The 17,674-nt window shown below is 49.4% G+C and overlaps 1 protein-coding gene across 4 annotated transcripts in view; it reads left to right on the top strand.

Moving 5' to 3' along the window:
- Positions 1–4,572, top strand: part of SLC39A5 (solute carrier family 39 member 5) — a 69,680-nt gene extending 65,108 nt beyond the window's left edge. For 3 of the 4 annotated variants that reach the window (XM_033935578.1, XM_033935580.1, XM_033935577.1), the window contains 2 exons: positions 3,018–3,208; positions 3,728–4,572. In XM_033935578.1, coding sequence (XP_033791469.1) covers positions 3,018–3,208; positions 3,728–3,880 — 344 coding nt within the window. In that variant the 3' untranslated portion in view covers positions 3,881–4,572. The remainder of the gene's footprint in view (positions 1–3,017; positions 3,209–3,727) is intronic. The other variant, XM_033935579.1, reaches the window with a different exon arrangement.
- Positions 4,573–17,674: the final 13,102 nt, after the last annotated feature.

Genomic DNA, 17,674 nt, shown 5'->3' with positions numbered 1-17,674 from the left:
CTATCCAATTCTCTGGTCAAAGAAATTGATCAGATTTGTCCGACAAGACCTACCTCTAGTGAATCCATGTTGCCTTCGGTTCTGTAAACTATCAGATTCCAGAAACGTCACCATTCTCTGTTTTAAGAGCGCTTCCATTAATTTGCTTACCACAGAAGTCAGACTTACCGGCGTGTAATTTCCTTACTTCCACATTTATGTAGAGGGAACACATCTGCCCTTCTCCAGTCCTCCGGTACCACTCCCGACTATAGAGAAGCATTGAAAAGGTCCGTCAGCAGAGCCACTAGAACTTCCCTAAGTTCCTTCAGTACCCTCGGATGTGCACCATCCGGCCCTATCGCTATATCTACCTTTAATTTAGCCAGCTCCTCACGAACACAATCCTCTGAAAATCGATTAGGGTCTACCTCTACTCCATCCTTATTCGTGTTTGTTTTCTGCGGTCTTGCTCCCGGTGCTTCAGCCGTGAACATAGAACAGAAATATTTGTTCAGCAATTCAACCTTTTCTTCATCAGCTTCTACAAATTTCTCCCCTTCACCTTTGAGTCTCACAATGCTACTTTTGCACTTCTTCCTATCGCTAATATATCTAAAAAATGTATGAGGCAGTCATATGTGGAACGTTATTACATGTTAAACCCCCTATGGATCGTTATAAATGCGTTCTTTTTCTTGTCATGACCGGGATAGACATGCAGATGGTAACCCGAAATTGGAAGAACTATAACCGCCTAAATTTTCCTTTCTGGTGGGCAAATTTGTGCTCCACCTATAGATATGAAAAAATAAATGCCAATAGATTGGGGCATAGTAATTTATTTAAGCTGGTTTGGGGGCCATTGACATCATATATTACCTCACTATAGTAGGTCTTTGATTATCAGTCAGTTTTGGTTTATTTTCGTACACTTCCAGGAAAAGGTGTGTGTGGTGGGGGGGGGGCAATTTCTGTCCTAATTTGACTTTTGAGTATGTCCACCTGGGGTGGGAGGAGGGTGGGAAGATATTTTTTATCTGAATAGGGTAAGGTTATTGGGATAGTCTGTTTCTGTGTTTTATTGAATAATCATTGGGGGGTGGGAGAAAATGGTTGGTTATGCATATTTGTAAGTTGAATGATATATATTTGTGTATTAGCACTTTTGAAATTCAGAAAATCAATAAAGAATAAAATAAAAAAAAGACTGCTACAAGTCCCAACCCCCCATCAGCAATGCTAGGCACAGTTCTCTATATATCTAAAAAATGTTTTGTTTCCCTGAGTGAAAAAATATTTCCTCTTATTGGTTTTAAAAGTATTTCCCTGTAACTTCGAGTGTCACCTAGTCTTTCTAATTTTTGATGGAGTAAAAAAATCAATCCACTTCTACTCCACTCAGGGTTATGTAGACTTCAATCATATCTCCCCTCAGCTGTCTCTTTTCTAAGCTGAAGAGCCCTAACCTTTTTTAGTCTTTCCTCATACGAGAGGAGTTCCATCCCGTTTATCAACTTGGTTGCTCTTCTTTGAACCTTTTATAGTGCTGCTATATCTTTCTTGAGATAAGACCAGAATTGAACGCAATACTCCAGGTGAGGTTGCACCATGGAGTGATACAGGGGCATTATAACATTCTTAGTCTTGTTAACCATCCCTCTTTTTAAAAAATTCCTAGCATGTTGTTTGCTTTTTTGGCCACCGCCGCACATTGGGCAGAGGGCTTCATTGTATTGTCTACAATGACACCCAGAACCTTTTCTTGGAAGCTAACCCCCAAGGTAGACCCTAACATCTGGTAACTGTGATTTGGGTTATTCTTCCCAATGTGCATCACTTTGCATTTGTCCACATTAAATTTCATCTGCCATTTGGACGCCCAGTCTTCCAATTTCCTAAGTTCTGCCTGCAATTTTTCACAATCCGCATGCGTTTTAACAACTTTGAACAGTTTAGTGTCATCTGTAATTTAATCACCTCACTCATCGTTCCAATTTTCAGACCATTTATAAATAAGTTAAATAGCACCTGTCCCAGTACAGATCCTGGCGGCACTCCACTATTTACTCTCCTCTATTGAGAAAAATTACCATTTAACCCTACCCTCTGTTTTCCATCCGATAACCAATTCCTAATTCACAACTGAACTTTGTTACCTATCCTATGACTCTTTAATTTTCTCAGGAGTCTCTCATGAGGAACTTTGTCAAACACTTTCTGAAAATCTAGATACACTACATCAACTGGCTCACCTTTATCCACATGTTTATTCACACTTTCAAAGAAGTCAAGCAAATATTAAAACAAGAAGAGAACTTGTACCGTTTAGAACTAGTTTGGCAGTTAACAATGCAGTGCGAGTTAGCACGAGGCCTATATTCGTCAATTGTAGTCTTATCTGCTGACATTGCGTCTGGAGCCAGGAAAATGTACCACAGGTCATAGGTGTGATGGGGCATATGGGTCATGGGTCACAAAAGACAACCCACTGTCAGCTTTGCAGAGAAGAACCTGCATAGTCCAAGGATGAACATTAAACAACCTCAAGGAGCTTTCCAGCCTTAGTAGAAAATGACACGGGTACAGAATTTGTCACCGTTCTGCGGATAACCATGAGAAACCGTCCCACATCATTCTTTAGTGTCTATCTCAGCTTTAGTCCTTCTACACCAGCATTCTTCAACTCGAGGCTTGAGGGGCTATTAAAATTTTTTTTTTTTTCAAATATATCAATCATATCAATCAAGTATACAGGGATGGGAATACAGACTTATGTAAACAACTTAAATCATCCATAAATCACCAAAGAAATCTCATCAAGCACACATTATTTGGGGAGAAAAGTTTTACATAAAGTAATATTCATACTCTTATTCTTCCCTCTGTCCTTATAGAATGACACGGAGATGGTTTCCTGCGGTTAATAGCAGGAATGGGAACAGGAACAAATTCTGTCCCTATGTCATTCCCTAGAGGGCAGTGCTGATATATAGTTGCAGTGTACCACTCTTACCTTTTTGTCTATTTCTCGGCAGGTGACTTTGCAGTGCTGTTGCAGGCAGGCATGCCCATGCGGAAGGTGCTTCTTTTCAGTCTGGTCTCTGCCCTCTTAGGGTACCTGGGCATGGTGGTTGGCACGACTGTTAGCCAGAGCTCCTCCACGATCACTTCCTGGGTCTTTGCTGTCACTGCTGGGATCTTTCTCTATGTGGCCCTGGTGGATATGGTAGGAAGCACTAGCAGAGTATTAATCTGTCTGTCAGTTTCAGCAGCTTCTTTCTTACAGTGCTGACAGCCTGAATTTCTACTTGGATTTCTTTGGTTTGGGCAGTCATGACTCCTCCAGTATGTAATATGGAAAGCTAATGGCATGACTGCAGAACAGTACATAGCTGTACTGGTAAATTAGAAAAGACATAGTAGGGATTTTTTTAAAATCCAAAGAGCCTTTCATCATTCCTTACATTCTTTCTCGGTTTATTTTGCTTTGATTTCAACCAACATGTCTTAGAATAAATTATACTAAGCTGTTATGTTTCTTGGTAATGGAAAAAGGCAAGCTCGTCATATACAGTACAGGATAGGAAACATGAGTTTTTAGGTGTACCTTTATCTAATATTTATGATAGAAGGGTAGGAGGGGATCAATGTTTTGCTAGTTGAAAGTTTGTCAGTAGTATGGAAGCCTTGCCAAAGACTAGACCTCCTTAAAAAAAGTAACCGATTTCTCTCCCACTCTTTTTAGCTTCCAGAAGTGTTGCAAAGAGTCACAATCAGCAACGGAAGAGGGCAGATTCGGAACTTCTTTTTGCACAGCCTGGGCTTTTTGCTGGGGGTGGGGATTATGATCTGTATCGCCCTATTTGAAAACCAAATGATTTTCACTGTGGATCTCTAGCAACCATTTGCCACACGTCATCCAGCATCTCATTTCCTGCTTGAGCTAGCCATCTAGGAGCCTCCCGCAATACATGCCTCAAACCGAATCCAATCTGCTCTTCTCAGGACAAGAGCCCACTGTCCCGAGACATTTTTGCAGCACATTGATGCCGGAAGATTTGGATTCTCAGTGAGTCATTTTCTGAGCGGGCCTGTTAATCAGATCTTCCATGAACCTCCTGTGATCCTGCAGTACACGAGGATAGCAAAATGGGTAAAAGTGTTGGCTCCCTATAGTTCCCACCTGGGAAGATGATCCCCTCAGGGAGAAAGAGCACAACCAGAACTTCATCAGTGATAGAGCAGCCTTGGGAGAGAAAGTCCCCTCCTCCATGGCTTAAGATGACACTTGCTAGGATGAGAGGTATAGGACTGGTCTTCCCTTCAATTATGTTATTTTCCTTTTGTTCTATCTACCTACATATTGCGGACTCGCAGAGTAACTTCCTTTTTGAAAGGGTGAGGGACCTCTGAGATGTTTGGATAGTGAGGCATTAAAGAAGCAAGTACCTCAGATGTTAAGATTTCTCAGATTCTTCCCATGACACAAGTTGGACAATTTCTGTAATCAAAAATGTTGTTTGAAGGATGGTGCCTCCCAATGAACACTCTTAATCACCGCTTTTCCTTGTGATGACCCCAAATAAATTTGTTTATAGAAGCTGGGCTGATGTGACATTGCATTCCGTTTGATGTTCGCTGGGGCCATGTGATTGCTGTTGTGGAGACAATTGTATAAAGCTTTTTTCCACATGTAAAATAGGCTTTATCTGTGACAAAGGGCTTTCAGAACATTGCATAAGCACAGATGCAGGTTATGTATGATCAGTGGTACAGTAAAGGTGAGCGGCACCCACGCGCCCCCTTCCCTTTTCCCATACCTTTTTTTAACTTCTCCGGCGTGAGCAGCATGCCAATGTCGGTGTTGGCTCGCCTTTTGACACCACTTCCTAGGTGTAGGTCCCGGAAGTGATGTCATAGAAAGCACCAGCAGCAACCTCATGCTGGGGAAGTAAAAAAGGTATAGGGGAAGGCAAGGAGAGGAGGAGGGGTGCCATGCCCTTAGGAAGATGGCGCCCGGGGCAGACCGTCCCCCTCACCCATTCCCTTACTTCGCCACTATGTATGATGGTCCATAGAAATAGGACTATTTAAAGAAGTGAAAGTGGTTTGATAAGCATTTTGGGGGCCAGAGATTGGGAGCTGCCATTTACACAATTATCTCCAGATTCTGTGTAGGTCACCCAAATCTGGGTGCGGATTGCAAATGCATGCCTACACTCAGTGGCGTAGTAAGGGGGCGCTGGTGCCTCTCCTTCTCTCTGTCTCTCCCCCCCCCAGTGTACTTCTTGAAATGTGGAAGATGCTGCTTACACCGGCGAACAATTCAAGAGGTATACGAGGGGTGGGGGGTGCTCAAGGGTGGAGGGAGCACATAGCGCGGCAGTGCCGAGTGCCAACTTCCCCAGCTATGCCACTAATTAGTCTTTTGGGTGCTTACAATCAATTATTGGCGTTAATTGGAGTAGGCACCAATTAGGACTTGGGTGCCCTTCTGCCCTATGCCTAAATGCCACAGTGTGCAAAGGGGCATGGGCAGGTCAGGGGTATTCTCAGAAAATAGGTGTACTCTTCCCCCTCCCCATTCGCGGTTTCGGCAATCGCGATTTCACATATTCATGATTTTTTTGGGAGGGGGAAAAAAAGAACCCCCCCCCCACAGTTTAGCCTTCCCCCGGCGTCCCGGCCATACCTGGTGGTCTAGCGGGCTTTAGGGGCAGGAGCGATCTTCCTATACTCCTGTCCCGTGTAGATCGCCAATAGGAAATAGCTTTGGGGAGTTTCCGTCGTAGTCTCGAGAGACTACAGGAACTCACAGCAGCTATTTCCTATTGGCGATCTGCACGGGGCGGGAGCGTAGGAAGATCGCTCCTGCACCGAAAGCCCGCTAGACCACCAGGTAAGGACGGGATGCCGGGGGGAAGCCAGGAGGGAGGCAGGGGTGAGTCAGAGCCGGACCAGAAGATATTCGCGGTATTTCACCATTTGCGGGCTGGCTCTGCCCCTATCCCCCGCGAATCCAGAGGGAGAAGTGTAATGTGATAGAATACTTGGATTTGCGCATCTGACTGTAATCAGTTGAGCATGAGCATTTTCACCTGCTCCCCTGTTTATGCCTAAAGTTAGGTACAGGAAGTGCACCAAGCTATTATTCTATAAAGGGTACTCTGCATGGAAACACTTTCATAGTACAGATCATAACAGTGCCTAACTATGGGCACCGTTTATTGAATTTGACTAAAATATAGAAACATAGAAAAAAGCAGCAGAAAAGGGCTTTAGCCCACCAAGTCTGCCCATTCCAAGTATCCCCTCCCCTGAATTTACTCCCTTAAAGATCCCACGTGAGTATCCCATTTTCTCTTAAAATCCGTCACGCTGCTGGCCTTTATCACCTGGAGTGGGAGTCTGTTCCAATGATCCGCTACTCTTTCGGTGAAGAAGTACTTCCTGGAGTCGCCATGAAACTTCCCTCCCCTGATTTTCAGCGGATGCCCTCTGGTGGTCGAGGGTCCCATGAGCCAGAAGATATCATCTTCTGACTCGATGTGTCCCGTGATGTACTGATATGTTTCAATCATATCTCCCCGTTCTCTTCTTTCCTCAAGTGAGTACAGCCGCAATTTTTTAAATCTTTCTTCATACGTGAGATCCTTGAGCCCCAAGACCATCCTGGTGGCCGTTCGCTGAACCGACTCGATCCTCAGCACGTCCTTTCGGTAGTGTGGTCTCCAAAACTGAACACAGTACTCCAAGTGAGGCCTCACCATGGCTCTGTACAACGGCATCATAACTTCAGGTCTCCTGCTGACGAAACCTCTGCGGATACACCCCATCATTTGTCTTGCCCTGGAGGAAGCCTTCTCCACTTGATTGGCAACCTTCATGTCCTCACTAATGATCACCCCTAGGTCGCGTTCCGCCGTGGTCCTAACCAAGGTCTCACCATTTAGTACATAAGTTCTACGTGGGTTTCTCTTACCCAGATGCATTATCTTGCATTTTTTAGCATTGAAGCCTAGCTGCCAAGTAGTTGACCATTGTTCCAGCAACAGTAGGTCGTGTGTCATATTATCAGGTAATAAGCTTTTGCCTACTATGTTGCAAAGTTTGGCGTCGTCGGCGAACAGTGATACCCTTCCTCTAAGTCCTTGCGTCATATCTCTTATGAATAAGTTAAATAGAATCGGGCCCAGGACTGAGCCCTGCGGCACTCCACTGATCACGTCCGATGCTTCGGATGGGGTACCGTTCACCACCACCTTCTGAAGTCTACCGCTCAGCCAATCCCCAACCCATGTAGTTAGAGTGTCTCCTAATCCTATCGATTTCAGCTTGTTCAGTAATCTTCGATGAGGGACGCTAACAAATGCTTTACTGAAGTCCAAATATACCACGTCCAGTGACTCTCCGGCGTCCAGTTGTCTAGTAACCCAGTCAAAAAAGCTAATCAGATTAGATTGGCAGGATCTGCCCTGGGTGAACCCGTGTTGGTGTGGATCACGCAGTTTTTCTTCGTCTAGGATTGTGTCAAGATTCTGTTTGATCAGTGTTTCCATGAGTTTACACACTATAGACGTGAGACTCACTGGTCTGTAGTTTGCTGTCTCTGTCCTGCAGCCCTTTTTGTGGAGTGTGATTACGTTGGTGGTTTTCCAGTCCAAGGGGACCCTTCCTGTGCTTAGGGAAAGATTGAAAAGAACAGATAATGGTTCTGCCAGGACTTCCCTTAACTTCCTGAGCATTTTGGGGTGTAGGTTATCCGGTCCCATGGCTTTGTTTACCTTGAGTCTTGATAGTTCGTCATAGACGCTACTGGGCGTAAATTCAAAATCTTGAAACGGGTCTTTCTGGTTATCTCCCGTCTGCAGCTATGGACCAGCTCCCGGCGCTTCGCGGGTGAACACTGAACAGAAGTATTTGTTTAGTAGTTTTGCCTTCTCAGAATCTGATTCCGCAAAGTTACCGTCCGATTGCTTCAGGCGTACTATCCCATCTTTGTTTCTTTTCCTGTCACTAATATAGCTGAAGAAAGATTTATCCCCTTTCTTAATTTTCCGTGCTAGCTCTTCCTCCATTCGGAGTTTGGCTTCTCTGACTGCTGTTTTGACAGCTTTAGATCTGTCTAGATAGTCCTCTTTCGCCCCATCTCTGCCTAAATGTTTGTAGGTGATAAATGCGTCTTTTTTCTGTTTAACTAGGTCTGAAATTTCTTTACTGAACCATTGGGGTCTTTTGTTTCTCCTGCGTTTACTTACTGTCTTTATGTATCGGTCTGTTGCTTCGTGTAGGATGGATTTCAGAGACGACCACATATCCTCCACATTGTCAGATATTGCTTGTTTATGTAGCTCCTGATGGACAAAATCTCCCATGCGGTTGAAGTCTGTGCCTCTAAAGTTGAGAACCCTTGTTGCTATGTTTGTCTTAGGGAAACCTTTCTTGAGGTTGAGCCATACCATATTATGGTCGCTGGAGGCCAGTGTGTCTCCTACTGAGACTTCTGTGACGCTATCTCCGTTGGTAAGAACTAGGTCTAGTAACGCCTGGTCCCTGGTGGGCTCCAATACCAATTGCTTGAGACGTGCACCCTTTATGGAGGTTAATATTCTTTTGCTGCTACCCGTAGTCGCGGAGAGTGTGTTCCAATCTGCATCTGGCATGTTGAAGTCTCCTAGCATTACTGTGTCCCTGCGCAGTGTGATGTTCTCTATGTCCTCGATTAATTCCATGTCTTTGTCCTCCTGTTTCCTGGGAGGTCTATATATCACCCCAAGGTATAGGCATTTTTCATTCCCTCTGGCCAGGTTCACCCAGAGGGATTCCCCGGTGTATCTAACATCTGTGATTCTGGTGGTTTTGATGCTTTCCTTAGTGTATAGCACTACTCCTCCTCCCAATTTACCCTCTCGGTCGCAACGAAGTAGGTTGTACCCTGGTATAACCATATCCCACCCATGCGATTCCGTGAACCAGGTTTCGGATATCGCTATCACGTCAAGATCGGCGTTTGTTATCTCAGTCTCTAATGCTAGAATTTTATTGCCCAAGCTGTGTGCATTAACATACATAGCCCTCCATATCTGTGAAGAGATTCCTTTACGAGCTAGTGTGGCTCCTAAATTATCAGTGATATTTCTCCCTGAATTATTGTGGATATCATTGGTACTTACCTTAGACTTGGTAGTGTGAGTGCGACTTGCCTCCTCAGGGTGGTTTCTTACTGCTCTAGGATATAAGTATGTACCCTCCCCCAACTTACCTAGTTTAAAGCCCTATGGAGTAGGCGGGCCAATCCAAATACGTTTCTACCTCTTCTGGTTAGGTGGAGTCCGTCTGGTCCTTGTAGTCCCTGGAGCGTCTCGCCGTGGTTTAGGAATCCAAAGTTCATTTCTATGCACCATTCTCGGAGCCATTCGTTAGTCCTTTGAATACGCTCTTCTCTAGCTCTGCCTTTGTTTCTTACTGGAAGAATTGATGAAAAGACCACCTGTGCTCCTATCTGCTTCAACTTCTTTCCCAGCGCTCCAAAATCTCTGGAGATGTTCTCTGTGGCATTCCTAGCAGTGTCGTTTGTGCCTACATGGATGAGAAACATGGGAAAATGATCATTAGGTTTTAGAATTTTGTCTAGGCTAGTGGTAATATCCTGGATCCTGGCTCCAGGGAGACAGCAGACCTCTCTTGATTGCAAATTAGGCCTGCAAATTGGTCCCTCGGTGCCCCTTAGCATGGAGTCACCAATGACTACCACTCTTCGTTCCTTCTGAGGGGGCCGGTCTGCGAGCTCTGGATTTGACGTTGTGAGCTGGGTATCCTCATGAGTCCCTTCTGCTATTTCCTCGGTGGTTCCATCCTGTAAGATCTGAAATCTATTTCTGAGAGTTAGCTGTGGTATTGATGAACGGCTATCCTGTTGAAGAGAAAGAGAAAAAGAAGAAGAAGAAGAAGAGAGTGAGAATGAGGTGGGTTTACTTTGCTTGCCCGTAGAGGATGTTACTAGTTGCCAGGGGCCAGCATTTCCAATCATCTCCTTTACTCCAATCGTTGTGTTTAGTGCTGTAGGTTTGGGCGTGTCGAGGGTGGACCTGTCATGGGTTCTCACTGTGATGTGTGACAGTTCCAGGATGGCGTCGTCGATTAAGGCCTCGTCATCCCTGATGCTCCTCAGGCGCTTTACATCCTCCCTGAGGCTCAGTAGTTCCTGCAAGATATCCTCGCCTAAGTTTCCTAGCTCCTCTGTCTGCGTAGAGACTATAGTGCACTTTGGGAGGGGGGGGAAGGTCTCGGTCTGCACTGAGACCTCTGCCCTCTGATCCATGTCGCCCTCTGCCTTTTGTGTACAGACCATGACCATCCCCTGGGTCCCTCCAGATGCTGGGGTGTCGATCTTGATAGTAGCTTTGGTACTCCGTGTCCTCCCTGCCATTTCCAAGTTAGAGGGATTTATTTCTGTAAAGAGAAAGGTTGAGATGTCAGAGAGTATGCAAGTTAGAGAGATTTATTTCTGTATAGAGAAAGGTTGAGATGTCAGAGAGTATGCTAGGAGAAAGAGGAAGATAGAGATACTAGAGAGTTTGTGAGTGTGTTTGATTGTATATGAGAATGAAAAGTTTAGATTAGGCCTTGTGTTTGGTTGTATATGAGAATGAAAAGTTTAGATTAGGCCTTGTACAAGGCCCTTCTCAAGGCTCTTCGCAAAGGCGCTCGTCCGTTGGCTCGTCCCCTTTTATGGGGGGAGTTTGGCTGGTGACGTCAGGGGTGGGCGGAGTTAGCTCTCGCCTCTTCCCCTGCTAGCACCGCCTTCTCTGCTCCTCTCTCTGCTTCTTCCTGCTAGCACACTCTCCGCTCACTGTTCTGCCATGTGCTCAGGACTCTTCCACCATGTGCTCAGGACTAGGCACAGCTCCTACAGTCTCCCTTCGGCTGGCCTTGCACTGTGGACTCTCTGCTGTTGGCTCGTCCCCTTTTATGGGGGGAGTTTGGCTGGTGACATCAGGGGTGGGCGGAGTTAGCTCTCGCCTCTTCCCCTGCTAGCACCGCCTTCTCTGCTCCTCTCTCTGCTTCTTCCTGCTAGCACACTCTCCGCTCACTGTTCTGCCATGTGCTCAGGACTCTTCCACCATGTGCTCAGGACTAGGCACAGCTCCTACAGTCTCCCTTCGGCTGGCCTTGCACTGTGGACTCTCTGCTGTTGGCTCGTCCCCTTTTATGGGGGGAGTTTGGCTGGTGACGTCAGGGGTGGGCGGAGTTAGCTCTCGCCTCTTCCCCTGCTAGCACCGCCTTCTCTGCTCCTCTCTCTGCTTCTTCCTGCTAGCACACTCTCCGCTCACTGTTCTGCCATGTGCTCAGGACTCTTCCACCATGTGCTCAGGACTAGGCACAGCTCCTACAGTCTCCCTTCGGCTGGCCTTGCACTGTGGACTCTCTGCTGTTGGCTCGTCCCCTTTTATGGGGGGAGTTTGGCTGGTGACGTCAGGGGTGGGCGGAGTTAGCTCTCGCCTCTTCCCCTGCTAGCACCGCCTTCTCTGCTCCTCTCTCTGCTTCTTCCTGCTAGCACACTCTCCGCTCACTGTTCTGCCATGTGCTCAGGACTCTTCCACCATGTGCTCAGGACTAGGCACAGCTCCTACAGTCTCCCTTCGGCTGGCCTTGCACTGTGGACTCTCTGCTGTTGGCTCGTCCCCTTTTATGGGGGGAGTTTGGCTGGTGACGTCAGGGGTGGGCGGAGTTAGCTCTCGCCTCTACCCCTGCTAGCACCGCCTTCTCTGCTCCTCTCTCTGCTTCTTCCTGCTAGCACACTCTCCGCTCACTGTTCTGCCATGTGCTCAGGACTCTTCCACCATGTGCTCAGGACTAGGCACAGCTCCTACAGTCTCCCTTCGGCTGGCCTTGCACTGTGGACTCTCTGCTGTTGGCTCGTCCCCTTTTATGGGGGGAGTTTGGCTGGTGACATCAAGGGTGGGCGGAGTTAGCTCTCGCCTCTTCCCCTGCTAGCACCGCCTTCTCTGCTCCTCTCTCTGCTTCTTCCTGCTAGCACACTCTCCGCTCACAATACATGCACACATTTAGATGTAAATTTGTGCATTGGCACATGTGTGCTAGTGGGATTGGAGCTGGGAGCCTAGTTTTTAAAGGCACATCAATGATTTTCTTGCCTTTATACTGTGTGCTTCTCACAAAGATGTCCAGTTATAAAATTCAGTTCATGCAATGGTAACACTGGCCAACACTCATTTTGGTGCCTCAAATGTTAGACCTGTTTTCAGGGTATATTTAACCTGCTGATTCCAAAAATGGCACCAGTTTTCTCCTATCAGCTCTATTTTTGAGATACAGAACGAGTGCTATATACTACCGTATATACTCGAATGTAAGTCGAACCAAAAATAAGTCGAGCCCCACCTTCTCCCCCCCAAAAGGAGGAATGATGGTTGATTCGAATATAAGTCGGATGGCTTAATATTCAAGTGTCCTGCCCCGTCAGGCTCTGCACCCAGCCCCCTTCCTTCCTCCCCTCCCCTCCCCAGTCAGGCTCTGCACCAAGCACCCTTCCATCCTCCCCTCTCCTCCCCAGTCAGGCTCTGCACCCAGCACCCTTCCACCTTCCCTCCCCAGTCAGGCTCTGCACCCAGCACCCTTCCACCTTCCCTCCCCTGTCAGGCTCTGCACCCAGCATCCTTCCATCCTCCCCTTCTCTGTCAGGCTCTGCACCCAGCATCCTTCCATCCTCCCCTTCCCTGTCAGGCTCTGCACTCGCCACCCCTCCATCCTCCCCTCTCCTGTCAGGCTCTGCACCTAGCACCCTTCCATCCTCCCCTCCCCTCCCCAGTCAGGCTCTGCACCCAGCATCCTTCCATACTCCCCTCCCCTCCCAGGCTCTGCACCCAGCATCCTTCCATCCTCCCCTCCCATGTCAGGCTCTGCACCCATCACCCTTCCATCCTCCCCTTCCCTCTTTAGTCAGGCTCTGCACCCAGCACCCTTCCATACTCCCCTCCCCTGTCAGGCTCTGCACCCAGCATCCTTCCATCTTCCCCTCCCCTGTCAGTCTCTGCAACCAGCACCCTTCCATCCTCCCCTCTCCTGTCAGGCTCTGCACCCAGCAACCTTCCATCCTCCCCTCCCCAGTCAGGCTCTGCACCCAGTATCCTTCCATCCTCCCCTCCCCTGTCAGGCTCTGCACCCAGCACCCTTCCATCCTCCCCTCCCCTCAGGCTCTGCACCCAGCACCCTTCCATCCTCCCCTCAGGCTCTGCACCCAGCATCCTTCCATCCTCCCCTCCCCTATCAGGCTCTGCAACCAGCACCCTTCCATCCTCCCCTTCCCTGTCAGGCTCTGCACCCAGCACTCTTCCACCCTCCCATTCCGTCAGGCTCTGCACCCAGCACCCTTCCATCCTCCCCTTCCCTGTCAGGCTCTGCACCCAGCACTCTTTTATCCTTCCCTCCCCTGTCAGGCTCTGCACCCAGCACCCTTCCATCCTCCCCTCCCCTCCCCTCAGGCTCTGCACCCAGCATCCTTCCATCCTCCCCTCCCGTCAGGCTATGCACCCACCACCCTTCCATCTTCCCCTCCCCTATTCAGTCAGGCTCTGCACCCAGCATCCTTCCATCCTCCCCTGTCAGGCTCTGCAACCAGCACCCTTCCATCCTCCCCTCAGGCTCTGCACCCAGCATCCTTCCATCCTCCCCTCCCCTATCAGGCTCTGCAACCAGCACCCTTCCATCCTCCCCTTCCCTGTCAGGCTCTGCACCCAGCACTCTTCCATCCTCCCATTCCGTCAGGCTCTGCACCCAGAACCCTTCCATCCTCCCCTTCCCTGTCAGGCTCTGCACCCAGCACTCTTTCATCCTCCCCGCCCATCAGGCTCTGCACCCAGCACCCTTTTATCCTTCCCTCCCCTGTCAGGTTCTGCACCCAGCATCCTTCCATCCTCCCCTCCCATGTCAGGCTCTGCACCCATCACCCTTCCATCCTCCCCTCCCCTCTTTAGTCAGGCTCTGCACACAGCACCCTTCCATCCTCCCCTCCCCTGTCAGGCTCTGCAACCAGCATCCTTCCATCCTCCCCTCCCCTGTCAGGCTCTGCAACCAGCACCCTTCCATCCTCCCCTCCCCTGTCAGGCTCTGCACCCAGCAACCTTCCATCCTCCCCTCCCCAGTCAGGCTCTGCACCCAGTATCCTTCCATCCTCCCCTCCCCTGTCAGGCTCTGCACCCAGTACCCTTCCATCCTCCCCTCCCCTCCGGCTCTGCACCCAGCACCCTTCCATCCTCCCCTCAGGCTCTGCACCCAGCATCCTTCCATCCTCCCCTCCCCTATCAGGCTCTGCAACCAGCACCCTTCCATCCTCCCCTTCCCTGTCAGGCTCTGCACCCAGCACTCTTCCATCCTCCCATTCCGTCAGGCTCTGCACCCAGCACCCTTCCATCCTCCCCTCCCATGTCAGGCTCTGCACCCATCACCCTTCCATCCTCCCCTCCCCTGTCAGGCTCTGCCCCAGCATCCTTCCATCCTCCCCTTCCCTATCAGGCTCTGCACTCGCCACCCCTCTCCTGTCAGGCTCTGCACCTAGCACCCATCCATCCTCCCCTCCCCTCCCCAGTCAGGCTCTGCACCCAGCATCCTTCCATCCTCCCCTCCCCTCCCAGGCTCTGCACCCAGCATCCTTCCATCCTCCCCTCCCATGTCAGGCTCTGCACCCATCACCCTTCCATCCTCCCCTCCCCTTAGTCAGGCTCTGCACCCAGCACCCTTCCATACTCCCCTCCCCTGTCAGGCTCTGCACCCAGCATCCTTCCATCCTCCCCTCCCCTGTCAGGCTCTGCAACCAGCACCCTTCCATCCTCCCCTTCCCTGTCAGGCTCTGCACCCAGCAGTCTTTCATCCTCCCCTCCCATCAGGCTCTGCACCCAGCACTCTTTTATCCTTCCCTCCCCTGTCAGGCTCTGCACCCAGCACCCTTCCATCCTCCCCCCCCCAGTCAGGCTCTGCACCCAGTATCCTTCCATCCTCCCCTCCCCTGTCAGGCTCTGCACCCAGCACCCTTCCATCCTCCCCTTCCCTGTCAGGCTCTGCACCCAGCAGTCTTTCATCCTCCCCTCCCATCAGGCTCTGCACCCAGCACCCTTTTATCCTTCCCTCCCCTGTCAGGCTCTGCACCCAGCACCCTTCCATCCTCCCCTCCCCTCCCATCAGGCTCTGCACCCAGCATCCTTCCATCCTCCCCTCCCGTCAGGCTATGCACCCACCACCCTTCCATCTTCCCCTCCCCTCCCCAGTCAGGCTCTGCACCCAGCATCCTTCCATCCTCCCCTCCCCTCCCAGGCTCTGCACCCAGCATCCTTCCATCCTCCCCTCCTATGTCAGGCTCTGCACCCATCACCCTTCCATCCTCCCCTCCCCTCTTTAGTCAGGCTCTGCACCCAGCACCCTTCCATACTCCCCTCCCCTGTCAGGCTCTGCACCCAGCATCCTTCCATCCTCCCCTCCCCTGTCAGGCTCTGCAACCAGCACCCTTCCATCCTCCCCTCTCCTGTCAGGCTCTGCACCCAGCAACCTTCCATCCTCCCCTCCCCAGTCAGGCTCTGCACCCAGTATCCTTCCATCCTCCCCTGTCAGGCTCTGCACCCAGCACCCTTCCATCCTCCCCTCCCCTCAGGCTCTGCACCCAGCACCCTTCCATCCTCCCCTCAGGCTCTGCACCCAGCATCCTTCCATCCTCCCCTCCCCTATCAGGCTCTGCAACCAGCACCCTTCCATCCTCCCCTTCCCTGTCAGGCTCTGCACCCAGCACTCTTCCATCCTCCCATTCCGTCAGGCTCTGCACCCAGCACCCTTCCATCCTCCCCTTCCCTGTCAGGCTCTGCACCCAGCACTCTTTCATCCTCCCCTCCCATCAGGCTCTGCACCCAGCACCCTTTTATCCTTCCCTCCCCTGTCAGGCTCTGCACCCAGCACCCTTCCATCCTCCCCTCCCCTCCCATCAGGCTCTGCACCCAGCATCCTTCCATCCTCCCCTCCCGTCAGGCTATGTACCCACCACCCTTCCATCTTCCCCTCCCCTCTTCAGTCAGGCTCTGCACCCAGCATCCTTCCATCTTCCCCTCCCCTCTTCTGTCAGGCTCTGCACCCAGCATCCTTCCATCCTCGCCTCCCGTCAGGCTCTGCAACCAGCACCCTTCCATCCTCCCCTTCCCTGTCAGGCTTTGCACCCAGCACCCTTCCATCCTCCCCTTCCCTGTCAGGCTCTGCACCCAGCACCCTTTCATCCTCCCCTCCCCTGTCAGGCTCTGCACCCAGCACCCTTTTATCCTTCCCTCGTCAGGCTCTGCACCCAGCACCCTTCTCTCTCTCCCCTGTCAGGCATTGCACCAGCCCCCTTCCTTCCCCCTTCGTCTTATCATAATTACCAGGTTGTATTAAGGAAGAAAAACTTTTGGAAAAATCTGTTGTCCAGTGAATTTTATTACCTTTGAAGCATAGAACTATAAAAGTGATACATAGTGGTAGTAGCAGCATAAAATGATATGAAATGAGAGACTGTGGTTGGCATGAGTTAGTCAAACCTCCTTGAAATAAGCAAAAGATGAAGTTATGTAATACTGTATTCACATTTGGGTTGTGTATAAGATGGATATTTTGGCTCTTTACATACCATATTGCTTTTACCATAAGTATTCTTAAATGTGAAATCAGTACTGTTACTCTAAGCAATAATCAATTACGTTCTTAAATGAGTAATGTAATTACTGTAACTAATTAATCTGAGACCTAGTAACTGTAATTAATTACTTTTGAAGAGTAACTATTGTCCACACCTCTCTCAGTAGTTCTTCCCCCATACTAATTCAGTCCCATTTTCTGAGAATTATTTTGCTCCTAGATAGAAATGGTAAGGAATTGGCTTTCCAGAATTCCTACCTTGGGGTCCTTTTACAAAGGTGCAGAGAAAATGTAGTCCTAGAACAGGGATGGGCAACTCCGGTCCTCGAGGGCTGGAATCCAGATGGGTTTTCAGGATTTAATGAATATGCATTGAAAGCAGTGCATGCAAATCACTGTGAAGAAAATCAATAAAAACAAAAGAAAAAGGAAGCCGATATGGTTCTCCAACCTAGTGGCTGAGAAAATAAAGGCGAAAGAGTTGGCGTTCATGAAATATAAAAAAACCCAAGAAGAGGAGAGCAGAAAGGACTACAGGGTGAAACTGAAAGAAGCCAAGAGAGAGATACGTTTGGCGAAGGCACAGGCGGAAGAACAAATGGCTAAAAATGTAAAAAAGGGAGATAAAAATTTTTTCAGATATATTAGTGAAAGGAGGAAGATAAAAAATGGAATTGCTAGGCTAAAAGATGCTGGGAACAAATATGTGGAGAGTGATGAGGAGAAAGCAAATGTGCTAAACAAATACTTCTGTTCTGTGTTCACAGAAGAAAATCCTGGAGAAGGACCGAGATTGTCTGACAAAGTTACACGAGAAAATGGAGTAGATTCTGCGCCATTCACGGAGGAGGGTGTTTATGAGCAACTTGAAAAACTGAAGGTGGACAAAGCGATGGGACCAGACGGGATCCATCCCAGGATACTAAGGGAGCTCAGAGAGGTTCTGGCGAGTCCTATTAAAGACTTGTTCAACAAATCTCTGGAGACGGGAGTGATTCCTGGGGATTGGAGGAGAGCGGATGTG

Source organism: Geotrypetes seraphini, chromosome 3 (genome assembly GCF_902459505.1).
Source record: "Geotrypetes seraphini chromosome 3, aGeoSer1.1, whole genome shotgun sequence".
NCBI classification, from domain to species: Eukaryota; Metazoa; Chordata; class Amphibia; order Gymnophiona; family Dermophiidae; genus Geotrypetes; species Geotrypetes seraphini.
The sequence above is the reverse complement of the archived record's forward strand: the minus strand, read 5'-3'. Positions and strand labels throughout refer to the sequence as shown.